The 26974-nt window shown below is 39.0% G+C and overlaps 1 protein-coding gene across 7 annotated transcripts in view; it reads left to right on the top strand.

The window, feature by feature from the left end:
* Window positions 1-26838, top strand: part of palm2akap2 (PALM2 and AKAP2 fusion) — a 72463-nt gene extending 45625 nt beyond the window's left edge. For 6 of the 7 annotated variants that reach the window (XM_086096481.1, XM_086096480.1, XM_086096483.1 and 3 more), the window contains 8 exons: window positions 14236-14457; window positions 18188-18550; window positions 18726-18824; window positions 18907-19008; window positions 19289-20720; window positions 21926-22104; window positions 22584-22622; window positions 24535-26838. In XM_086096481.1, coding sequence (XP_085952607.1) covers window positions 14236-14457; window positions 18188-18550; window positions 18726-18824; window positions 18907-19008; window positions 19289-20720; window positions 21926-22104; window positions 22584-22622; window positions 24535-24663 — 2565 coding nt within the window. In that variant the 3' untranslated portion in view covers window positions 24664-26838. The remainder of the gene's footprint in view (window positions 1-14235; window positions 14458-18187; window positions 18551-18725; window positions 18825-18906; window positions 19009-19288; window positions 20721-21925; window positions 22105-22583; window positions 22623-24534) is intronic. The other variant, XM_086096482.1, reaches the window with a different exon arrangement.
* Window positions 26839-26974: the final 136 nt, after the last annotated feature.

Here is a 26974-nt window from a genome sequence, read left to right as displayed (position 1 = left end):
ACAGCTCACCTGTTTTCTGAAGCTGAGCTATGATTGGTTGTTACCTGAGACCTGAGCAACATTGATGTCATCTGCTTAACTCATATTTTACTAACACAATATCAACCACAATACCATATTTAGATTAGTGGGGCTGCATAGAACATGTTATTGTCAAATGTATTTATTTTTGGGGGGGGGGGGGGTGTTGACTTCCCTTGGCCACAGGTGTTATTTTATATACCGTATATCGTCACCCTCCAAAAATAATTGCCTTTTTTTTTTTTGCAAAACTCATCTCCTCATCATGCAAATAGTATATTTTTTTTTTTAAGAAGGCATCTAGGTGGTGTCTCACTGAACACTAGTGGGCACTTTAAAATAACTATACACAGAAGATAAGAGATGAAGAAGAAATAAGTTATAAAGAAGAACATAGTGTTTGATGGATATACACAAGATGCCATATCTCTTGTGTTGACTAAAAATTGAAGTGAGTGGGGGGAAAAAAACTGCTTTTTGAGAATAAGAGAATCGTCTTCCCACCCATCTCTGCACCAGCAAGTGCAATACCACGGACAGGAGCAAGAATGTTATCAATGCTGTCTTCCTTCCAAACCTCTCCCTTTTCCCAGAAAGCTCCTCACCGACATAATCATAGGTTATACAACAGCTGTGTAGTTGATAGGTCTGAAGGTCGGGGGGTGAAACAGGGTTCTGAAGGGGAACGGATGAGAGGGGCGGACACAGTGACGATAACATAAAGCTCCAAGGAGAGATAAAGGGCGGTCCAGGTGTGAGAAGGGGTGTAGCCACCAGCAGTGAACTGGAAACAGGGGGGGGGTTTAGGAGGATGCAAGAAGGAAGTCTGTTCAGCCTCGCATAGCTCCAAGTGTTGTTGACGTTAACAGCCCGCTGGCCTTTCAATGGCCCATCTGTTGATGTGCCGCCACTGGCCGCCATCCAGGAAGGAATTGCATTCACAGTTTTAACGGCATTGATGTTGCCTGATTGATACACTTTGTGCTAGGTTTTTACTGCAACTCGACTCAAATGGGCTTGGTTCACAATAGTACTGCCGGCTGATCACAAGTTTAGAACGTTAATAGGAGGGGGGGGGGGGGTGTCTCACCAGAAAGCATGTGAAAGCCCCCCAGGCAAAACAGAAGCTCGAACATTATTTTCTTTGTATTTTTTTAGAAGCTGCTATTTTAAGTACGATAGCTCATCAAAGACTCATTGTCACGTTGTGTCCTTTTTTGTTTTTTTTCCCGTGGATGTTTTTTTTTTCCTGCTGGTTCCTGTTCCACGTTCTTGTCATATTCAAAACTCACCACGGCATAGTGAGAGATAAAGAGGAACCACAACACAATCATCATGTTGAATCTGTCACGCTGTCACGCAGTTAGAATTTTATTTTGTTAAACTAAAACACACATTAGACAGTAATTCACACTCACTAGCAAAAAACAACCAGAGAATCAGTTTTGATTTAAAAGACGCGAGTGCGTTGAATTGAACCGAATCGATTCATTGCACTACAAAACATATCGAGATACTGTATGTATCAAATCATCTTTTATTGGAACATTTATATCATTTACAGTACTGCCGAGTTCATTTATCTGTATGTAAAATGTCAGCAAGAAACTCACTGCATCATATTCACGTGAATCGAACCAAGCCGTCTTTCCCCATATATCGAGACATGTATCGAATCGTCTTTTATTGGAGACGTACGCCCCATTCGCCAATAATATCTAATAAAAGCAAGCTTGTCCTTAACTCATTCACTGCCATAAATTCATTTGAACTATTTCTATTAGTTTAACTTTTTTTTCTACTTTTGTTAACAAGAGTAAGAAAACCTAGATTTTTATGGTACATTTCAAACAGATATAAATTTTTTGATTAATCGTGAGTTAACTAGTGAAGTCATGTAATTAATTGCAATTAAAGAATTTAATCACCTGACGCCCCTAATTTTTAATAAAATGTCATTATTAAAAAAATAATTTAAAAAATAAAAGATTATTAAAAATTAGGGGCGTCAGGCAATTAATATTAGTAATCGTAATTAATCGCATTAACTTCACTAGTTAACTCACGATTAATCACAAATTTTATATCTGTTCGAAATGTACAATATATTTTTTTCTAGGTTTTCATACACTTGTTAACAAAAGTAAAAACAAATGTTAAAATTTTTTTTTGACGTCTGTAGCCGTCAATGGCAGTGAACGAGTTAATTTGCAACCTCACACCAATGATCACTGATTTTTTTTCTCTCCAGAGAATTTAGGTTAAATTCTGGTTACTTTTAATTGTCATTGTCCGAGAGATATGGATTAGAAACACCTCCCTCATAGTTATATTTTTGGGGTCGTTATATGGTCATATCATGTAATTTTAAATATATCCCTAAATATAAGAACAAAAATAATTGCTTTAGAATGGATGGCACAAAAATGAAGCTCTCTTACTTTGTAGTGATGGAAAGTTTGTAGTTGATAGAACCAGAAAGAAAGAAAACTCATAATTATGCTACTACGCTTAGCGACTCTTAACGAAGCATGTAACAGGGTCATTTGTTTTGCATTCCATCGCAGAATTCTGTTTTGTCTAGTGTTTGCGATTTGTGATCCATTGAAGCAAAAAAAAAAAAAACACGCACACACGCACAAGAGGGATGCAGGAAATAAAACAATGCAAGGTGAACACATGACGGCCACTATTACACAACGCCCACCACCCGCTATTGTCCACAGCATCCACCTGCAATTGGTGTGCTGTGCTGCACCAGTCATTGATTTAACACAAAGCAAAGTGCAAACACAAGCATGCATAAACAGTGAGCAAGCTGTAGAGAAAATACAGTGGAAGAGGATCAATTCGAATCTTTGTCGATGTTGATTTTTAAATCCAGGAGATCAAATCTCATCCAGAAACAATAACAATCTCGAGTCTGACCTTTCACCCTTCTTTTTTTGTTGGCCACTGTGGGAGTCACTACAATGAGACGTTTCAAAAAAAAATAATAATAATAATAATTGATAGGAACTGTTAGTTAAAAATACATATGAATAAAATAACAAATCTTAATCAAATGTGTCCAATTCATTTGCCAGGGATTCAGCTTTTATTCAAAATGCTGACAGTTACTATTCTTGCTGGTGAAATACTTTCAGGAATGTTTAGTCAGCAATCAAGAACTTACCAACATAATCAGACTTGAAGAATATAAAACTGCATCTTATGAACTCTGTTTCTGTTACCTAGCAATATGAGCTAAACTGAAATTTTGTAGTGTTAGAATTTTTTTTTTTTTTAAAGAATTGTGAATAAGGCTTGATCTTTATAACAGCTTAACTCAAACATGCAGTGTACAAAGTGAAAAAGCTTAAAATTCTTGCTTTTCTTAAAAAAAAAATATATATATATAATAATAATAATAATAAAAAAAAAATTTTTGCTTTTCTTATAAGCCAGTAAAGCCGCTGAACTCATATTTAGTTTTATAACTAGTTCTTGAGAACTATCACTGCTGTTTTTTTGTTTTTTTTTACCAGTAATGTTTTGTGGCCGTTTCCCACATAGGTTAGCTGCAGGTTAGGATTTAGAGGTTAAAAATAGGTCAAGCTACAGGGTCATAGGGTTAAGTATCAGAGTGTTGTCAATAGAATATGACTTTATTTGTGGTCATATGCACATATACAGGATATCGTTTATATTTGAGTAAGAGATTAGGGTTACTTGAGAAGATAAATCACTTATTTTCTTCTCTCAAAAGTGCAAAACCATGACTGGTCTTTGTAAAAGCAGTAGGCAGATGGAAGGACAATTCCTATTTAAATAAAACAGGAATACCGTAAATCTGCAGCTCAGACATTTTGGCTCGCAAACTGTTTTGTTCCTGTGTGAAGCCTCCTTCCTCTATCTAAATTTTGCAGGCTTATGAGCTGGTTTCCTGAAATAGACAGGTGATTAACACAATGCTGCTCTCAGCGTACACCACAGCAAAGTGACTTCATGCAGTAAGGTAGCACTGGGGAAGAAGTTTGAGCGTTAACCATGTTTTCTTGGGACGAGGATGCTGTCAAACAGCATGGATAGGTCACGTTCGGGCGGTCCTTTCTAGAATCAGGGCAAATGTCTTTCCTGCGGAGCATTTTGTGGACGGATGATAAGGTCAGATTGCACTTTGAAATGTCAGCAATCAAACATCAAGCTTATGAGCTATGTTGTCGTACGTAGTCGTTTGCACTTGATTGGCTTTACCTGAAAACAGCAAGCAGACTTCGATTTGACGTTGGGTTTTGGTACCTCAAAAAGACCATTTTCATGTAAATTAATGCACATGCATGTTCAATTTAGTGGACCGCCACCCATTGTAAAGTTTAAGTCAAAACGTTTTATTTATGTAATGGCTAATACACCAGTATGTAAAAGGTCTTTAACCAAAACATGAAATTAAAAATATAATTGTTTTCTTATCCATCAATTTGACATTGTACTGTTGTATTACAAATTGGAAAAAAAAAATGTAAATCATGATGTCATTGTTAAAGATATCAAATTGTAGTAATATGTAAGTCATTTTAGTGGTGAAAGTTACTCTGGATTAATTTCTGACTTCTCGGAGAACTCCAGTGAGATTGCTCGAATGTATACCGGTCGAGAAAGGTGAATTCAGTTTGAAATGTCTCAAAATGTCACTTCGTTGAAATCGAAAGTGTCTGAGAAAGCGAGAAGGTGATGTGAGTCTAATTAATTAAACACTGCTGATGTTGCAGCATTTGACCTTATGATGCTATTCCAGCTGAGTGTACTGTGCTATGATTTATTTCTATGTCAAATTCTAGATTTTAGGGGTGTTAGAAAAAATCGATTCGGCAATTTATCCCGATATTACAGAGCGCAATTCTCGAATCGATTCGATATGCGGCAGAATCGATTTTTAAACATCAATTTTTTATGGGAATATTTAACAAAACGTCTTACTTAGGGTTAGGATTCACACATTAAGCATGGAAGAATGTTATTTTAATGGAACATTAAGCCTTAATATTTTATTTCAGTGCTGCAGCCTGTTTGTTAAATGCAGTGGCTTAGTTATAAGCCTGAATTTTCAGATAAATAAACATTTTCATACAAATCTTACAATGTACATGTACAAGTTTACTGATTAGTATTTTCTAAATTTGAGTAAAAAAATAAATAATCGCAATAATCAATGTCTAGATTCGTATCGGGATTCATCGATATTGAATCGAATCGTGACCTATGAATCGTGATATGAATCGAATCGCCGGGTACTAGGCAATTCACACCCCTACTAGATTTTAAATTAAATGACAGGTTATTGATCATCGCTTTCTTTTCCTTGGCGATGTAAAGTTTTCGCAAAAGTTTCATCAACAAGGAACATTTTAACAGAGCAGGTTCTGTGTAAACGTCCACTAACACTAAGTATACATCATGATTTAAGGTACGCAAATCCTATATTATATGCTACGGCGTCTGAAATGTGTGCAATCACCACCAAGTCAGTGGTGATAAGAGCTAGCTTGTGCTGTGGTGTGTTTTGGAAGGTGCATTAAGCTATCTAAACATAGCCGCTATCCTGTTGTGACTAATCTAATCTCGCAGCGCTCTGCCTCAAGTAGTTCATTTAAGACTAGGCCGATGTCAAGCAGTTAATTAGAGTTTAATGATGCTACCAGTAGGATCAACATTGGCGGTTGGGTTAGAACGGAAGAAGCAGTGATGCTAACTGCCGGCCACTCCACTGTGATAAATGATTCCAAGTTTTTCATGTTATTTAGACTTTTAGCAGAAGCTCAGCAGTACCCAGGGGTTGTAAAAATAATAATAATATAGAATCACTCATTTTCAGCACATTTCATACATAACAGAACTCAGTATGCCTCACATAGCCTACTGTAAAAAATAAAATAAAATCAAAGCACATCATGTCAAAATATCTTTACAATAGTCTTTTTAATTTATGACTGAAACATCTTCTAATTAGTTGATTGACACCTTAGCTGTTCACAATGGGTACTCCTGAAAGCCTCTGGCCAATAGTTTTCAGATTGGATTCGGGTTCAAATTTCTCCATCTGTCTGTGGATGTGTGCAGTTTAATTTTTTGGGCCACAGGGGGCAGTAGCAGCTTTAATCATAGGGATAGGGAACGAGCATAGTTTTTAACTTGGATCTAAAAGTATTCACACTTTATTGGCATGTTTTTAATCTTTATTCATTCATATTATTCACTCTGATAATAAAGGATACCAGCAAATCGGGCTGTATTATACACAAGTACGGGGGTGGGGGGGTTCGAATGCTTTTTAAGGGTGATATTGGTGGGGCGTATTGTACATAAGTGAGTGTTATTCATGCGATATTATGGTAGTACGAGTAATATTTAGCTTCCATGATCGGTGGCTAGTATACTAACTAAAATATTGCCTATTAAGGAAGGTTAGAACCCCTAATTTTGCTATCATTCCTGAAGTAGTTGACATGAACCGACATCATAACTAAGAAACGCAGTACACAGTGTGACTGTGCAGAAATAGCGAAGTTAGTTCCCAGTATAAATGATTGTTCTGTTGAGAGATCTGGTCTCCAGCTGCAAAATGCTTAACAGGCATTTCTTGTGCTCGGTCCAAGACGTAATTTATATTATATGGCTGTTCGGCGTTCTCCTCAACTGTGGGCGGGCCTTTACTCTGGACCTCTGTCCAGCGCTTGCCGACCCAATGTACACAGCTCGTCACACTGTGTGACTAGAGACCTCTCTGCCCTAAAAGAGCACTCCATCGCTTTGGAGTGTTCAAGTGGAGCATTAGTATTCAGCCAGGAGAGTCTCACTCCATGCCTGCGTTTTAGACCCTTTATTGTCGTTTTACCAAGGGGGGGGGGGGTCTGGAAAAGACACAAACATTGAGCCAAGAGTTCAGACGTGGTGCTTTCCTGTGTCACACAGCTAAAAAATCCAGCTTAACTTCATTGCGGTCTGGTCTTGGAGCCTCCGGCAGTGGTTGTCTGAAATTACATTTGTTGTTATTCTTTTGGAGGGCTGCAATATGCATGGCGCTCGGTCAGACAATAGACACGGGTTCCTCTTATTGTATATGAACGCTCCCCTGAGGTCTGTGTGGGATGCCACTGGAATGTTTCATCTAACAGCATGTTTAATATTAGGTATCGCCAACTGTTTGATTTCTGTTCTTCTGGATGAATGTGAACACGAGTATTTTTGCATGCTCTGCTACGATAACATTTTTTCGAGGCTTCCTTGCGGTTTATTTCGGGGTGTGCTGATAAAGCGGAGCCTGACAGCGCTTTGTTTGCGTATGTTGTGGTGTAAGTGCAGGTGGCCTTTTGTTTTTGGTGCATTTCCTATGTTAAGGGGGGGCCATATCCGTGGATACAAGTTAGCACAGGTTTCCTGTTTAGAATGTATCCAATCCATGCAAAACCTTTTGAATAGCTTTGATTGTCCTCGTCATAAAACAAAAGTTCATTTTTCTAGGGGCTCCATTCAAAGGCTTGAATTGTGATTGCCTTTTATTGTTCGGATAATGTTGAAAGATGTGAACGGAATGATCAAATTCAAGTCTCACCTATTAAGGAAAAACCTTGCTGTAACGTGTCAGTTGGTGTTAACGATCAACTTCCATGACACACGACTGCTTAGGGCGCTGCTCTGTATTGACCCGTTTGCACTGACCCAGTTGGACAAACACGCACATGAATAAAACATCACATGTGCTGTGCTCCTGTTGCCTTCTTTCACTGTACGTCTGCAGTCATTAGCATTTACTCGTCTCGTTTGAAATCCACTGACCATCAGCGGCGTATTTAACATCTTATCCAGGGATTGAACTCAAAGCCTTTATTGGAGATACAATAATTAGGTTAATGTTCCATTTTCTGACTAGCTTATTTTTAGCTAACTCAGGGGAGAGTGCACTCAAAGGCACGAGAGTGTAAGGATTTGGACTTTCTTTTCAGAGAATTTATTGAATGCATAGTTGCTAAGGAATGGTGGTGGTTTGTCATTCATAAAACAATGCCTTGGCTTTTGCATGGCTGATATTCATGAATGTTAAAACCTCCTCATTATTTTTTCTCTCCTACGACGTAAGAATTGAAACAGGATTCAGCACATAGAGCAAGAGGGTGAGAGAGAGGCAGATTCTCCCTCATTTTTTTCTCATATTTAATAGACAGGTTGCTTTGCTGCTTTGATTTCACATTTATTGTACATAACTGCCGCCGCTATTGCTACCCAGCCGATACACATTGTTGTTGCAAGGCTGATGATTCATGACTTCAATTTGGATCTCTGCTGCTTGGTGGAAACTTTTTGGGGATATTTGTGCCTCACTTGTAGCATTGTATTAGGTGTATAAGGCTCACAATATTGATAATTGCTTTTGTGCATTCAAGGAAAGTGTTTCCATGTTGAGCTAGTCCTTGTTAAGCAGTAGAGAAAGTGAGCCATGACTCCGTCTCTGGTTTCCCGTGATGTGATCCTGTTACCAAACACACACACATCACAAACACACGTGGACTCAAAATGTGGTTCATATGTGTGTTTAACAGATATGAGCAAGTAGGGATAGACCAACGGGCGATAATCGGCACCAATAATTCGGCCGTTTTGACGAATATTGGTGTCGGGACCTTTTTTGGGAAAATATATTTACTGTAGAAACTATAGGCAGCCACAGTATTAACTTATTGTAAGTTTTCATCTAACTTTTTTTTAGACATACTGATGGCCCTGGAAGCTCTCTGAACTTTTTGTCATAATTAAAGGGATTACTTCACGAAATGTTAAGCCCTTCCACAGTTAAGTCTTACCTTTGACACCATGGCGATGTATTTTGCTGGCTATTTTTCTGACGCGGAAGTAAAACGCCCGCTTCAGTAAAACCCCGCCTCTGCCCGTGTGTTTGGCGCGCCCCTCTCGTCCGAGCCGGCTGCTGCCATGCTGCCAAGGAGCGCTGTGTGGCCACGCAAGACCAGCCAGCCGTTGTAGTACAAACGCGTCTTCTTTACATGTGGAAATTGGATGGATGTTCAATTCTTCAATACACATTTGAAACAAAACGGCTCATTTCCGCAAAAAAATCATAGTGGAGGAGGAGGACGGGAGAAGAGGGAAGAAAGAAAGAAATGAAGCGGGGGGGGGGGTGGAAAGACAACCTTGAGTGGGTCGCGAACCGGAGACTTGCTGCTTACAGGGCAAGCACACTAACCACTACAGCATCATTCAGTTAGGTTCAACAGCGCATAAAGTTTTAAATGTAGTTTACGCAAGTGTCGGCCAGAACCCTTTCTGGGATTTTAAGACGGCCAATTGTCATTGCACTTTGGCATTGCAAATGTGAAAGATAATTGATCGCTTTGAATTCATTTGGACAGAATGTTTACTGATAAAGGCTACTTTTTGTCACTATCCCATGGGAGGTCTCAGAGAAAGTGGGCGTGCGTTTAGTCCGCAGAGGCGGTGCGGAGGTGGGGCCGCACTTGATGACGTCAAAAGGTTCCAACAGCTCATTTTCTCAGGTTGGGAGGGCCTGGTGCTTGGAGAATGACCTAGAATTTCTCATTGAGGGGCGAATGGAGGAAAACAACAGTGAGGAATTTGCATTTTAAAATGGATAAAACTCCAAAAAGTTTATTTTTCACGTTGCTGTCCCTTTAAAAAAATATATATATATTGTCAAAAAAAAAAAAGTGTGATAAAAAAAAAACATTCAATAAACATGCTTTAAGACATTTCGTTATTCTTTATTTATTTTTTCTTTCTTTCTTTAAAAAAACATTTTGACATCAATATTCGTGTCCCTTTTACTGAAAATTAATATTGGCTCCAAGTATCGGGTAAATATCGGGCCTTCTCGACCACTAATTTCCGTATCGGCCCTGAAAAAAATGGGTCTAACTCTAATTACAAATAGTTGATTCATGTGAAGGTGGAAGTCCCTCTGAGCCAGCGTGTAGCCACCTCATATACAGCCACAGCTCTTATTATTAAATACTTTCCCACATGAGTCCCCTCCCATCCTTCCTTAAAGCTTAAATGAGTGTTTAGAAGCTTTAATAGAGGGATGAGGCACCAGGGTGTGCACATGAAACATCCCTCTAAATCTTATATGGGACTTAGTCAACAGCCCTAAAATGACGATGACAGAATAAAATACCATGACCCTCTTATCATCTCCCTCCACCTTACTTCACTCATCATCTGTTCATCAGTAGAAAGTAGGAGGGGCTTCCTTCCAGACAGCAAGGGAGGCGTGGGCAGCAATAGGGAGGATGAATGTTTGCCGGCCCGTCTGCACAGAAGGCATCTTTGTGCGCGAGGGCATCTGGAGAGGTGAGCGTGCACGTACGCACACATGCGCACGCCTGTGCGCTATGACATCACAGCCTAGCGGCCGGCCGGCAGGAATGCTGCTGAGAGAGGAGAGGCTTTGTGGAGGAGAGGAAAGGAGATGGGAGGGGAGGAAAAGGAGGGGAAGAAGAAGAGGAAAAGGCTTGGCCAGGGAAAAGTCCGGCACTCCCACAATCTGGAGCAGGAATGAAACAAGGCCGGAGCGAGCAGAGCTGAGAAGGATTAGACGTGATTGAAACTAGAAGGTACTCTTTGAAAACTGACGCTAGCTTTTGAAAATTAATGGATTAAGAGTCGCAGAGACAGACGCGCTTGTGGAAACAACAGGTGGGTACAGCCATATATATATATATATAATATGGATATGTTATTACATTACCATTGAGTGTAAGGGTCATTAACTGGAATGAAGTATCAGAAAAGAGGAAGTGACATCACAAGGCTGATAAATCAATACTTAAAGACACACCCACAATGCCATTTTGAAATGAGATGATGGTGCAGGAGCACCAAAACAAGCACCATTTAATTAAAAAATAATCATAGAAATAAAATAAGGAACTGACTGACGGAAACTTAATACTAAAATACATCTTCAGACTTTAATTTTCACACTGTAATGTTTACAGGAATTTTTAAGTAAGATTATGTATTCTTATGGTACGCGTTCAGTCAGGTCTTGTTCTGTCTTGCATTAAAATCGCTCCAGCAGCGCGCACACACACACACACACACACATCCAGTCTCAAGCATGATGTATTGCGTGTATTTAAAAAAAAAAAGGCCTTGATGTTCATGTTTGTGATTGCGACTTGTGTGCGTCACAGTAAGAGCATAAGAGTTTCCAGATGTGTTTGGGATGGTGACATACAGGGAGAGAACCAGTATTTAGACAGCAACAGCTGACTCACATAGCCACACACACACATGCTCCATGTGTGTCTTTATTTGACTTGTGATTCCTTTCCACTTAATTGTGACCTTCAATATTCCTGCATAACATCCTCTGCTGACCTTTATCTAAACCATATGTAAAGTTCTTCCCCAGTTTTGCATTTGCCCTGTTTTTAAATATTGAATAAAAAATTTAAAAAAATTACTTTCAAACACTTTGTGACATGTATAATAAATTACTTAAGTTACAATGTGTAAGTAATTAGGCTATAACCCTAAATTAAATTTTAAAATGACATGAATATCATGAAAATTATATATTTTTATATAGATATATATTGCGCCAACATGTTGTGTAGACATAATAGTCGATGAGTCAGTTTATCAGGAATTGAAGCATTTGAGGGGGAAAAGAGTGCAGTACTTGGTGACAAACAGCAGAGGCGCTGTTGTTCAATCTCAGCTTTATTTGGTGAAGGAGGTCAATACGACGCGAGTTATGAAGTAGAGCTTTGAACACTTTAGCCTCATGACAGAAATTCATATTTCATTAATATATATATATATATATATATATATATATATATATATATATATATATAAATGTACAGTATTTTAAAAACTTGTGTTACTATCCAACGTGTTAGTTATTAATGTGTACGTGTTTGACTTAATAATTCATTTCTCCCTGCATTCCTGTGGCCATGCAAAAGGACAGTTTGCACCTTTTAAGTTTGCAGGCAGCGTACAGTGTCCTTCATCACGTTCATTAGTGTTGGAGCTTTGAGCTAGCTTCGGTATGTCTGGAATGTCAGCTCACCTCATGGAGACACAAGCACACATGGATGCACACCTGCTGTTCAATGGCACACAAGCACCAACAACACCAACCGTTATGTTTTCGCTCGGGTTTATGCGGCAAAATTGAGACATTTGCGGCATGTTCTTTTCCTCAAGCTGTAACAGGATATCTTTTGAGAAATATCTCAAAGTTATGGCAATGCGTGGTGTTACACTTCTCAGAGCACTCCGTGTATGTTGAAAGTTTCCATCATTACAGTGTTGTGCACCCCGCAGTGTCGGTGTAACTCTTGGGTGTGGTTGCACCTCACTTCTGACTGCCCATTATGTGCTGTGAAATTATGGAGCAGAGAAGGAAAAAACAGACCAAGGGAACACAGGAACAGTTGTTCCCATTACACGCTGTAAAAAATAAAAAAACTAGTAAATATAACTATAAATAGGAATGACCTCAGTAATCCCATTATGCCTGTAGGATGTTCCAGGTTTAATTGGCATTCCGTATGTTTGGCACCTGTTTACCTCCAAATTCGACATGAATGCTCCTTTCCAATTTTGCATCAGTGCAATATTATCCAACATTGACTGTGTGACTTTAGTAATAAATATTATTTTGACATTCCGTTGCACTTCATTAGACAGTATGAAATTTCACATGACTGAGCAAAATGGGTCACCAAGATGCCCTCCGGGATTCACTTGTCCTCAAAAGATATGAGAAGAAGAAACTTACTTGTTAAGTGTACTGTATGATAAAGAAATCGTTTTGAGGAAAGGCAGCGTTTATAATCCACCATGTGACTGCACTGTTTCCTTAATAATCCCAGAAAGTAGGAAGGAAGGAGAAGAATGAGCTCAACGGGAGAGCGGACATGAGCCAAATACCAGAAAGGGAAATAAAGGGTTTAAGCCAGTTCCTTTGTGGCAGTACCTCCCTTTTACAGGGAATTTTCTTATATTGTACTTTTTTTTTTTAATGTGCTTTAAAACAGTTTTAAATTTTCAGTTCAAGCTCTACATTAGAAATGTGATTAAACCAAAGTTTGGGAACAAGTGCTCTTAACAAATCAAATATGTGCGAATGACGTGAGTGAACGTGTCAAAGCAATTATGAGCATCATTTGAACACAGCTTGAAGTGTAACAGCAAATTGCAACCCTACAGTGACCCAATTCACTGAGGCCATGCTCGTTAAAAAGCTCTGTACGCAAAAAAGGTCAACAAGCGTTCTTGTGAAAGTCGACATATCCTAAAAATCGAGTGTAAGGACAATTGATAGTAGGGGTGTTTGAAAAAATCGATTCGGCAACATATCTCGATATTACAGCACGCAATTCTCAAATCGATTCAATATGCGGCCGAATCGATTTTTAAACATCAATTTTTTAGGGGAATATTCAACAAAACGTCTTACAAAGGGTTAGGATTTACACATTACGCTTGGAAGAATATATTATATTAATGGAACATTAAGCCTTAATATTTGATTTCAGTGCCATTCAAACATGAAACAGACTGCAACCTGAATTTTCAGATAAATACATTTTCATACAAATATTACAGTGTACATGTACAAGTTTACTGATTAGTATTTTCAAAATTTAAAAAGAAAAAGAAAAAGGGATTAATCGGTATCTAATCGAATCGTGATACGAATCGAATCGCCAGGTACTAGGCAATTCACACCCCTAATTAATAGCGTACTCCAGTGTACTGTATTTCAAACTTTTCAAGACCTATTGGGCCTGCAATTGCCACATATTCAAAATGATGTGAACTTGATTTACGGCAGTTGAAGAAATTCAATATAGGGACTCATTTATAGCCATTATTTAATCTACATACATAAAAGTTGAGAAGTCTCACTATTTTGGCTAGTCTGGTCTACATCAACCGATGTGATGTGATGTGATGTTGGCTCCACTCAGTGGAGGACTGGAAAAGGACACACTCCATGCATTTGCCGTATGATATCACTGCAATGCAGACCACACTAATGCGTGTGATGTCTATAGATATGAACAATCCTGAGCTGCAGAAATAACCTGTATATTTAACAGGTTTCTAAAATCATGAGGGTTATTTGATTTACAACGCGCAGCTTTTGATTTTTTCTCTCTCTCTCTCTCTCTCGTTTCACAGAAATCTTGGCAGGCACCCGAGGATGTCAGTGGCACAATACCTAAGGAGCGAGCCTTGAAGAGTGTCAGTTTCCAGGAATCAGTCAGCATCATTACTGACGGACCGCTAATCATGGAGGTGGAGAGTCAGCAGATCCAGCATGGATGCCTCAGTAGATCGAGTGTGCAAGGCCAGAGTGCAATCGAGCCGAAGGTGGAGACATCCGACAGTGATGTAGAGCAGGTATGCAAAAAAAACAAAAAAAAAACGCACTTCCCATCGAAGTTAAGCTCCTTCTGACGTTGATCTTCTATCATCTATCTTTTGTACGCTTCCCATGACTGATATCTACTAAAACAGCTTAATTTTGAAGTTCTTCGGAGGCATTTTAAATGGCAGCAGAATGTGCTGACTCCCATTTAACTTGAGTTTGAATGTGGTTGGTTAATTCTTAACACAGCCACGTCCATTTATAAGAGGAGGTGATTCATTGTGCAACCACATTCTCAGTTTGTTACCTACCCCATTTTTTATTATTATTATTTAATTATCGAGTATGGAACACACAAATGGTGACAAAAAAAATTCAGAAAGGATTTAAGATTTTTTATTTGTCTCCATTTTAACAGGGGTGTGCAGACTTTTTACAGCCATTATACATGTATATTCTGAATACAAAATGTTATATTGCAGCAATCCATGTGAGGCAATGAATAGTGTGAATGCAATGTTTAACTTTAACTTCTTTAAGAAACAAACACTACAGTACATTACATTTAAACATGTAAACATTTTTTATCACATTCTGCTGAACCTCATATTCTTGCAACTTTTTCAAAGGAAAAGTCACATTAAGCTTAACAGCTATTTCATCATATTTATTTACAAAGTCAAATTTTCAAAATTTGACAAATTTTCATCGAAAATGGAATTTTTGTTCTCAACGTCCATATCCTTTATCGCGAAGCTCCTTTTCTAGGCTTTAAAGGATCACTCAACGGGAACCATTTGATTGTTATCCTGTCGCATTTCTATGGATTCCTTCTTTAGGTTTCCCCACATAGTCTCATTGTAAACCAGATCATATGTGTCCTCTGATAAGGTATCACTGTCATTCTTTTCATCACCGTCACGAGACAGTGATACGCTTGTGTTGTCAGATAATGTGTCACCCGAGGAAAAGGAATCACTGAGTTCCATGGCAAGTGTTTTGCTGCTGTTGGCCATAAACCTGCAACCTATTTGAAACTGATTGTTTACTTGCTGCGGTGTTTCACCATTGAGCAAGTATCCGCCATGGTTTTCCCTGACAATCTTGGTCCTCAGACGCTTTTCCCAAAAGCTACTGTATCCCGTTTCATCTGGTTTTCCGGTCGTAGTGGCCTCAATGTCTTTCTTTTTACTCTCCGTTTGGACCTCATTGGTCAAATATTCCACTTGGTCCCAGAGAATCTTGTTCTCCTTCCCCTCCGACCTCAGCTTGGCAGACAAGTCTACCAATTTTTGTCCTTGACAGCTGATCTGTTCTTTTGCCAGTTTGAGCTGAGCTTTCAGGTCTTTCACTTGATTCTCCAGCGACTTTGACTTCTTTCCTTCCTCATCAGAAACATTGAAGAGCTTCTGCTTGGCCGAGTTGTACCTGCCACAGGCCAATTCCCTCACTCGTGACAACATTTTCTCTTGCGCTCACATGAAAATGTTGACATGAATTGTTGTCAAGTCTTTCAAATGAACCAATTTTGATCTGTCAGCTATTTGAGACAGTATGATGTCATCAAACAAATGGCATCGCAAACCTTTGTGAAGTCATACTATCTCAGTTCCGTGATTTCGCTGACATCGCCATGACAACTTGTAGACGATTGAGAGGGATTCTGGCATCTGTCGTGCCAAATCCTTAGACTTTGATCAATCAGTGCTATACAGCCAACCCATGCAAATTCACGTATTCACTGATTTGTTTTCATTTTTATGTTATTATTTATAAGAGATTTTTTTTTTTTTTTTTTTTTTTTTTTGCCTCCTTTTCCCCCATTTTTCGTGGAAATTTATATTGAAAATTCACGAGTGTATTTTGAAGAATTATTGGGGTCTGAAAAAAAACGATATCCGTTTTTTGCAATGGGGTTCAATTATACCTCCATTTTTGCTATTCATGGACCCGCCCTCATAAATAGCAGGTCTCTCTTTCTTTCTCTAGCCAAACAAGTAAAATTACAATATACAATATATATTTTGTGGATTTTTTTTTTCAGGTCATACCCCAAGATGTCCAAATATGACCACTAAATACTAGTTGCTAAAACTGTAACTTTTTTTTTTTACATAGTTGTGAGACGGCACAAACCGTGATCGCTGCTCCCATGAGTTCTTGACTGTCTCGTAGATGATACAAACTGTATTTCAAGATAAAAGTCCCAAATTTGTTATTTATTTTTGATATTGATACATGATAATTCATGATATTAAAATTCATGATCATAAAATGGGCATCATCAGAAAAACATATCCGTCAATGACCCATATACTATAACTTCTTAATTACACACTTTTTTATTCACCCTCAAAAGCTGAACCTCGTTGACCAGAAATTGCCTTTCAAAGGACTTAAGAATAGAGATAGACCGATTATGATTTTCTCATTGGTATCAATACCAATTATTACTAGTCAAGGAGACCGATTTGTAGCCGATATTCAATTTCAGTAAAATGGGAAAAATACTGGCGTAAAACATTTTTAAAATATAAATTCTCAAACTCTTTTTTGGAATGCGTTAAAGCATGTTTATTGAACAACTTTTCAGATTTGCAAAATGTTTTTTTCTTTCTTAATCTTTATTGATGTTTTAAATTTCTAACAAAAACTTTAGGGAGCTCCCAGTGTCATAAGTATGTCATAAAAACTAAATGAAACCCTAAACAAGTAAATGTTACAGCTCCCTATTTTCTACAATAAATAAATCCCAAATAACTAAAATGTTAAACTTTCATGTATTTTTGTTTTACTTTCAAAAAAGATGCAGATAATTTCTAGGGTCAGTAGTATCTCTTATAAAGCCAATCTAAATAAAGTGTTTGCTGAGGTCAACAGTTTTATATGGATCTATTATCAGCAATCAGATTTTTAAAAAAGGCTGATACCGATATTTGTCAAAATACCAAATATCGTCACTGATAATCAACCTGGCCGATAATCGGTTTATCCCGACTTAAGAATGCTTGGCATAGCAAAGAAATGTGAAATGCAATCTAACAACCTATTCTTGATCACAAACCTTTGTAGATTTTTTCTTTTCTTCTTTTGCTGTTTTCAGTTATTTTCCATCACTCAAGTGAAGCCATCTGTCTTGACACATTTCTGTGACTTTTTATAATATAACCCCGCAAGCATTTCTCCTTGAAAACCAGATGTGTGTCCTCAAAAACCTTATTGCTTGAGTCCACTAAAAAAACAGCAATCTGTTCGGATCTGTGTTGAGGCGTATTTTTGTTGTCTGCTTTCGGGATCCTATGATGCTGTTTCATAAAGCCTCCCCATTTCCTGTCATTTTTTTAGGCAGCCTTGCCTCGTTCTCCTTTTTACTTCTAGCTTTTACCTCATCGGTCAAATATTCCACCTTAAAAAAAAATAAAAAAAAATAAAAAAAATAAATAAATATATATATATATATATATATATATATATATATATATATATATATATATATATATATATATATATATATATATATATATATATATATATATATATATATTCCACCTGGTCCCAGAGAATCTTGTTCTCCTTTTTACAAATTGAGACTGATTCTGTGGGATTCACCAAACACTGTGACACAAGATAAGAACATTTCCACCAATTTCACTGGTTTAGAACATGTACCATACACATTTTGGTTCACCTTCAAAACTAGACTCAACCACATAGAAGGGCAACTCACTGAGAAAAATAATTTATTATCTCCTCTGTTCTTAGGAGATCCGCTACCTGGATCAGGTGCTGGATGCGGCTTCAGAAACACCCACTAACGGAAACTCCTCCCCATCTGCGTACACCAAACCCATCAGCATTGATGGAAAGTTTTCATCTGTGTGCGTGTCCAATTCCTCTCCTGGTTATCACCAGCCAATCATTGTGGAGGGGCAAAGGCAAACTACTTTCCTACATCAGGATGAATCCATTGCAAAAACCAACGGGCATATGGCGGCGGAGGAACCGGGCCACAGCAGTGCAAAGTTTGAGCTCAGAGCTTTTCAGGAGGACAAAAGGCCGGCAAAACTTTTCACCCCAGGAGAAGAGCAGCACATCAGAGTGACGAGACGACGAAATCCAGACGAGGTAATTGGATCATGTGATGAAATATTTATTTGAATTTGTTATTTATTATTATTATTATTATTATTTATTTGAATTTGTTATTTTTGAATGTGTTGGCTTTATGAGTGTGCATACGTCCATGTGTCATTTGTGATCATTGTTGCATCAAGCATTCAAGGATTGCCAATCCAAACAGGTCTTGGAGTTGGAGCGTGAGCGTCAGGAGCTGATCCGAGACCAGGCAGTGAAGAAAAACCCTGGTATTGCTCAACGTTGGTGGAAACCTCCGCAAGAGGTTGTTAACTATTACATGTTTCTTTTGAATGATTGAAACCCTCATTGGTAGGATCTTAGGTTGATTTCTCAATGTGTTTAAGGTTCCCTTGGAGGAGCAGCTGGACCCCGAACAGCTCGATTCTCTCCGAAAATACCAAGAGAGAAAAACGCAGAAGCAGAATTCAACTTATGCATATACACAGGTAGCAGACTGTACACGTGAGCAGTGAGCACCATACTGCATGTAATTTCCATCTGTAAAATAATGAACATGATAAGTGTTGCTGATATATTTCATATTGGATATGTGGTCAGGGTTTGATTCATGTCTCATGTTAAATATTTTTTGACCTTTCGTATTTAACTCATTCACTGCCATTGACGGCTATAGACGTCAAACATCCATTTTAGCTGAGCTGACAATGAATGAGTTGATTCAGTGATTGATTTTCTGACTTTCTGTCTTCTCATCCCCAATGGCAGCCCCAAGTTACTGGACCTCCCACGCTGGTTACCTTTGACCCGGAGTTAACCAGGAAGGAAGACATTGTGGCAAAAAAGATTGACTTCTCAACTGCCAGGAAGCAATTCCTCCAACCAGAAGTGACCAAGAATTCCATCGCTCCTCACATCTACTCTGCCAGACCCTTCTCCAAGTCCATACCCAAGGGCAACTATGGGAGCGGCAGCATTGTTCCAGAAACCGGAGAGTATCATGTGACCTGGTCTGATGAAGGCATTGCAGGAGAATTCACCAGCGTCCGCGCTGTAATGACAAATGTAAGTGATGAAGAGGAAGGGAAGAGCCAATTTCCCCAAGGTTATCACCCCGAGGAGTCAGACTCAGGATTGGAAGAGTTGTCAGTCCGCTCTCAGGACACAACGGTGTTTAGCTTGGATAGCGTTTCAGACAGCGGAGCCTCTCTACCACTTACACCAGTGTCACCATCTACCCCTCAGCCCACTACGCCAGTCAACGGGCGAACCCCCGGCAATGCAGCAGAGGACGAGCTGGAGTACCAAGCAGAAGTCCTCGTCCAAAACGTCATCCAAAATGCCCTCTCGACAAACGGAGACGACTGGCAGTCGTCTCTCCCGAATGTAGATTCTTCAGAATTTAGCAGCCCTGTGTCTCCATCCTCTGCTTCGACAAGTAGTCCAGTGCCAGTATCTTCCTCCCCTGTGTCTTTTGGCGAAGCTGACCACCTGCACTCGCCTGTGTCCTCCAGCGCTGCTACATCTATGCCAGTTCGGCTGCCAGAGTTGCAGGTTGCTTTCCAAGAGAAGCCTACAAACCCACAAGATTTCCCCCAGCAGCAACGGTCATCCTCATCCAGTCCAGCCCAGTCATCACAATCATCTCCACCTCCTTCTCAGCCTATCTCTCCTCCACAGAGACCCAAAGTGGGAGGTCCCAGGATCAAAATCCAGTCTTCTTACACCAGAGCGCTTGCTTCCTCATCCACAGTTGCTGCTCCGGCTGCTTGCCCCGTGAACACAGCTAACGTACCCAGGCCAGTCGCAGTCTGCCGCCCGCCTTCCCCTCCGAGCCCTGAGAAATCAGAGTTCAGCTACTTCAGTAAGTATTCCGAAGCGGCTGAACTGCGCAGCACAGCGGCCACAACAAAAGGCCCTGAGGTGGAAGTGGCAAGCGGACCGTTCCGCCTTCGCTCCAAGAAACAGCGCACCTTGTCCATGATCGAGGAGGAGATCCGAGCGGCTCAGCAGAGAGAGGAAGACCTGAAGAAACAGAGAGAAGCGCAACCGGCTGTTATGCCTCGCGTCGGGAATCCTTCCAGCAGCAGTCAAGTTCCTGCGAGAACAGAGGTGCGGAAAATCACCATATCCCCGGCAGACAAGTTGAAGAGCAACAGCCTGCCAGCGAGACTCACGCTGACATCGAGGACAGCACCAGGTTAGTTAACACACTTCCTGTGTGACCCCTTGTACAAGATGGTCGCCTAACACACATGGAATTCAGTTCACATCATTGTTTGTTAGTATGTACGTTTAGAACAACCATACAGGGTCTCTAGAGTCATATAGGTGACGTCAACCCAAAAATTATATATACAATAGTATTTGTATGTACCCCCACTACTCTAATTTCTGAGTAACTCTATAACGGCAAACGTTACATTTTGAGCATGAGTATAATATTTGTTTTCCCCATTAAAACCCTGACGTTTATGATCTGACACATGCATTACACGGATAATCCGTTAGAGGGCAGTATCACCCATGGCTTTTCCAGCGACCTTGCAAGATCGCCCCACTTAAGAAAGGAGAGACACCTATGCTTATTAATTGTGGGAAATGTTCTTTCTGATTTTTGGAAATACTAATATGTTTGATATGGCGGTTTGTTATTATATTTTTGACAGTTATAAATGTACGAATTTATAGCGTTGTGACTGGATGTTGTCAAATATGACAAAAATCAAAAGTCATAAAATTGTTGTTTATTCAAAAAGACCAATAAAAAATACTCTATTTACAAAGAATCAGAATTTTTCTCTCATATATTATTTTATGTTTCAGGCTTGATAGGGTTAAATTCTGATTAATAGCTTATTGTTGAATATGAGTTAAGCAGCAAAATCCACTCAACGGCCATTTTGACATTTGCTCTCGCCTGAAAATTACATCACAGTTTTTCAGGGCTCAGGTTACAAGCGATCATGACTCACCTGATTAGCTGTGATGTTATTTTCAGTCGACAGCAATTGACAAAATGGCCGCCCCATGAGATTGATAAAAACAGGTGAATTTTTCTGATAAACTCATATTCCACAAACACATGAAGTATTAGTCATAGTTTCATTTGAACTGTATCAAAAGAGAAAAAAACCTTACTTTACAAACGATAGTAATGCCAAGTTTTGTTTAACAATGACAGAGGGTGTAAAAAAATGTTGGGGGGTTGCCTCCTTTTTGCTACATGAGTGTCAAAATATGCGAAACAGCTGTTTGTATGGTGTATTGCAGTTCAACACCAGCGTAAACTACAACCACAATAATTAAAATATAAAATCTATTCCAAATTATTTTTTAAATATGAGCTCTATGTGCTCTGCATTTTCTCCACGTATTATAACCACTTAAATGTTGGCGCCGTAGGAAAGATCGAAAAGGTTCGACCTGCTCCGCCTGTCTCACCCTCGCCGTCAGAAGGAGCCCTGTCTGACGCCGGCAGTGAGGACTCAGGAGGATCTCGGACCAAAAACTTCATGCAGACACTCATGGAAGACTATGAAACACACAAGGTGAAGAGGAGGGAGAAAATGGAGGACAACAGTGTAAGTATTCATAGCATGTATCCATTCAACATGCACATGCAAAGTCAGGCAAACATAAAGAGTTACTTGTTGTCATGTAGCAAGTTAATATTCACAGCTGTCAACTGTAAAAAATGAAGTGCCCAGAGTGTGGTTGGTACAGTAATTATTTTAGTTATGCTTGGTCTTCAAAATACTATATGTTAAGAAACATCAGGGTGTGTTAGCCAATAAGCCAAATGCTATTTACTCTCTGGACTATGCTGGGCTTGTCACTATGACTGGCTTCACTTTCATTTCGAGTCAGCATGTGGCCTTGAAGCAGGAAATGAAAAGTAAAAGTAGCAGACATTGGGGATTTTTGGGCTGAGTTTTTAATAAAACTGTTGATATCCCATTTTTTTTTACATACTGTATGTACGATTATTGTCCACCATTTTTTGTCCATTTACAACGTGTGTTAACTGTGCACTGTTGCTTCTCTCCTGCTGGTCGCTCAGTATGCCCGTTTTTTGCTGGCTAATGAGGTAACCACTGAGGTACATGATGCACAGCAAAAACATGACCTTTGCTCGCAGACCTGGGACAAACTGAACCGTATTTATATAAACTAATGTGGATTTTAATTATTTGGGTGAAGATAATAGAGTAGAATGTCATATCAAACATATGAGGGTGTTAAATTAGTTACTGCTTTAACGCAGTTACACTAACTACCAATCAGTATGTCTACTATTAATTTATGATTCCTTCACTCCGCCTCCTTGACGTGAAATTTGCTTGCTGTGACGTCAATCTAAAAAGAGAAATGTGTCCCAGGTCTGTGTGTGGTCTCACTGTTATCATTCCACTGTGGTGTTGCTGATGCATGTGCTTGTACTAGGATTTGGAAAAACCTTTTACCCACCTCACCTCACCCCACTGAACACATGAAATAAGATTAAACCAATTAATATAATCAGGTGTCAGCAGAATTGGGTGCTTTAGGAGGAAATGTGGCAATGGTATGTTCGTACAAACACTTTTATTAAGCCACCTGCCATAAATGGACCGTTTAGTATCATGAAGTACTCTAATAGGGACTCTTTCAGTTTTAGTTTGACATAGCCAAGGACATAATTGGCACGATCAATTAAATACATCTACCCCGAATCATTTACCCTACCAAGATGAGTTTTAATCCACCTCTATCTTAACATGGACTCGTTGATGGTGCACTTGCGTGTGTTGGCCTTGGCACGTGTGTGTGTGTGTGTGTGTGTGTGTGTGTGTGTGTGTGTGTGTGTGTGTGTGTGTGTGTGTGTGTGTGTGTGGGGGGGGGGGGGGGGGGGATGCACCCCAATCAAGCATGACACTTGCGAGATGGTGATCAAATGTCTTGTTTTCATTGTCAAGTACAAAGTGGGGCTTGTTGTGTGTGGGAAGGGGGGGATGTATGGTCCATCTCGGTGAATTATAAATTGGTAAATTTTGTTCAATACAGTTTAAGTTAATATCCAGTATTAGATCCACCCCCAAGTGGCACAGTAGCGGAATGGTTAGCACAGCACCTCACAGTTGAAATCAAATCAAATTTGATTGATATAGACCTTTTCATACATAACAATGCAACTCAAAGTGCTGTGCAATTAAAACGTCCAAGATACAACTTAAAAACAAAATTTGCCCCCTCGCCCCAAAATAAGAATTATGGTTGAAAATGACATGGCAGGGCACAGAGAAAGCATTTGAGGAAAAAGTAGGGACTGTTGAATTCCAAAAGCATGCATTTTAGGTTCTTTGAAGACAATAAATTGTTGTTATAGTTGTGAATGGCTGTTTGTCTATATGGAAGGGATATACAAACTATCGGCACCAAATATTTCGTATTTTGGTTATTATTATCAGCATCAGCTTTTTTCTGTCTTTCCCTCCATATCTGCTGTCCGATAACAGATCATTTTAAAATTGGCTAAACCTCAGGGAATTTTTTTATTTCTTTCAATTTTCAGTTGACTTTCTAGATTCTGCTGAACCTGTGAACTCCCTGCACTTTTTATGTTTGAACTTAAAACAAAGCTATGTGGAACATTAACTTTTGAGTTATATCGAAATTTTGGACAACTTTGTCAGGCTATAAATCTTTAGGGAGATATTTATTTGCTGAAGTTTTAATTAAACTGTACCTGGAAGCTTGTTAAGATGAAAATAATTTTTTGGGGGGAAAATGTGTTTAATAAACATGCCTAACGGCACATAAATAAAGTTAAGGATAAGTCAAATGGATGGCTGGATCCCACTCCCCAAATGCCAAGTGGTAGTTAGTGGAAATTTCTCCAGTGAACTAAGAGCTCCCTCTGTGGTTGGCAGTGCATATTGACATCAAAGTGGCATGTGTATTGGTGTGATTATGCTGCAAAAAGGAAGCACTGAACAACAAAATGATTCTTCTCTTTTTATTTAACTTAACAGGTGTTAGAAGCCACTCGCATCACGCGGAGGAAAAGTGACATGGCACTGAAGTGGGAAGCCGGTATTTATGCCAATGAGGATGGAGAAGAGGAAGAAGAAGAAGAGGAAGAGGAGGAAGAGGAAGAGTGAAAATAGGATGGGGGGAAAAAACACAGGCAGGAGAAACAGTATTTATTTTACTATTAGTGTTATGATGATCACATGACCCTCCGGTCTGACCAATGGAGCTGAACAAGGAAGTATATGAACTGGTGATTTTATTTTATTTTTAACTTGGATTCTGCAAGTGTAACGGAATGTAGGTGATGCGAGTATGTGAGACAAAATGAAGGTGATGCAAAAGACAATTTGCATTCAAGATGCAAGATTTGCCGTTGTGGATGCTAAATATTCATAGGAGGAAACTTTAATATTTAGATTATCTTTTGAAAGGTTGCCTGAAAGTCATTGAAGGTCTTGTGTGATTGACAGCCACCAATAATTCACAGAATAAGTGTAAACAGGAGTCTGGCGTATTCGTATTTCTTCCCGAGATTTCCAGTTTTCTTCAACACCACAGGCAGCCACGTTCCATCTCGAGAGGCTCCTCTGCCTTAGACTCTCGGATGCATGACGCATATGATGATTTCATCTCCAATCCCGTATTGCCAGATTGGTAAAGAGAACAAGCAGCAACTATAGATTGAAGGGTTTGTCAATATTCAGTATTATTTAGTGATTTCATCAGTATGAGGTTTAAACAGGAAGATCAGGTGTTTTTGAGTAGGCTGTATAACAGTTACAGTATATACACCGTATATATATATATATATATACACCAGTTGACTAAAATCACTTATTTTCCCATTGATTTGTGGACAGTGTCTTTTGTAGGCTGTTGTTGTATTATACGGAGGTAGGATTGTGTATTTGACAGATGCACATTTATTCCAGTGTACTTATTATATACTTGCTAGCTGGCCATGGTATTGTGGCAAATGTTAAAAAGAACAAAACTTTTTACAAAAAGTTGGGAGAGAACCAGTTTGCCTATTTAAGAAAATTGTATTCATCACTTTACTTTTTTTCTACAACAAATAATGAAACCCACTCGACAATAATTGGATGTGAACATCTGGGATGAATGTAAAACCCAGTTTCATGTTCAAAATAGCACACGAAAGCACAAGGAATGAATCCTAGTTGAGTGTTTATACTTCCATGTGTGTTTCTATACCACTTGAACTGAAGAGTAGCAAGCATGTTCTACTCTGTTTTTTTCTTTTGGATTATCCCCCCCCCCCTCCTAATTTCCCCTCCAAGCACGTGAATGTTAAGAGGATGGTGGGAATGATTTGAAACCAAAGGTCACCATTTTGAACTGCCTGAGTGTCTTGTCCAAGTGTCCTTCTGCTAGACACACTCGACTCAACGCCCTGAGGTGAAGTGTGCGCAACTATGGTGAGAATTGTAGTTAACATTCATACAACAAGCCCTGATTGTATTTATTAAGATGATCACGTATGTAGAAATTATTATTATTAATTTTATATGTTTTGTCAAGGCAACCAGGAGTGAAAGCAAAAGGATATGTGCCGAGATCGTTAGCAAAAAAAAAAAACTTCACAAACTCACTATTATTGCTTTTATACACATGTACTAATATATTAAATGACCAATATTTAAATGACATGTCCCTTTTGAGGTTATGCTAATGCATTATGACACAGGTGCAGGACAAAGTTAAGCCCGCTGAATTAGTTTTATTTTTTTTGATATTTCAAACACTTCTTGAGTTGATGTGGAGTATTTAAAAAAAATAAAAAATAAGAAGAATGCACTCCAGATTGAATAATTTGCATTGTATGCTAATTTTATTGGCAAATGCTCTCAGAGCATCAGTTGCTTCTTACGCTTGACTTTTAGCAACAAAAGCTTTATTTTGTGTGTAGCGAAAGCCTCCCAGCATCAAACTATACAAATGCATACTGTCCCTCGATTCTGCTTCACACGAGCTGCATTGAATGTGGTTGGAATTCTCAATGACAGCATGGTTAACAGGATGAACATGCAGCTTTTTCGTTGTTTGAATTCTTGATGCAGATATGATTTATTTATCTTTTGGAAAGCTGGTAGCTTGCTATTTACCCTCCGAGTCGCTTCAGTGTGTGATGATGCAATTTATGATCGAGATTATAACCTCTGTCCTTATGTTAACCACTCGTATGTTCATATTTGTGCGCCACTTTATAGCACGTGTACGGCTCACAGTTATTCACATATTATACATATAAATATTTTCTCATTAAATACAAAACTTGACAATTTTCTGAGTGGTTATTTGTGTGTGCTACAGGACACCTTGAGGCCTTTTGATTAAAACATGCATTCCGATTCCGAATACCGCTAATTCTTAAAAACTGGGTAACATGAAATTACTGAGAATTTGGTCATTATGAGG

The sequence above is a fragment of the Leptonotus elevatus genome, chromosome 15 (assembly GCF_054856555.1).
Source record: "Leptonotus elevatus isolate MCC_2025b chromosome 15, RoL_Lele_1.0, whole genome shotgun sequence".
Lineage (NCBI taxonomy): Eukaryota > Metazoa > Chordata > Actinopteri > Syngnathiformes > Syngnathidae > Leptonotus > Leptonotus elevatus.
This window is presented reverse-complemented; position numbering and strand designations above follow the sequence as displayed.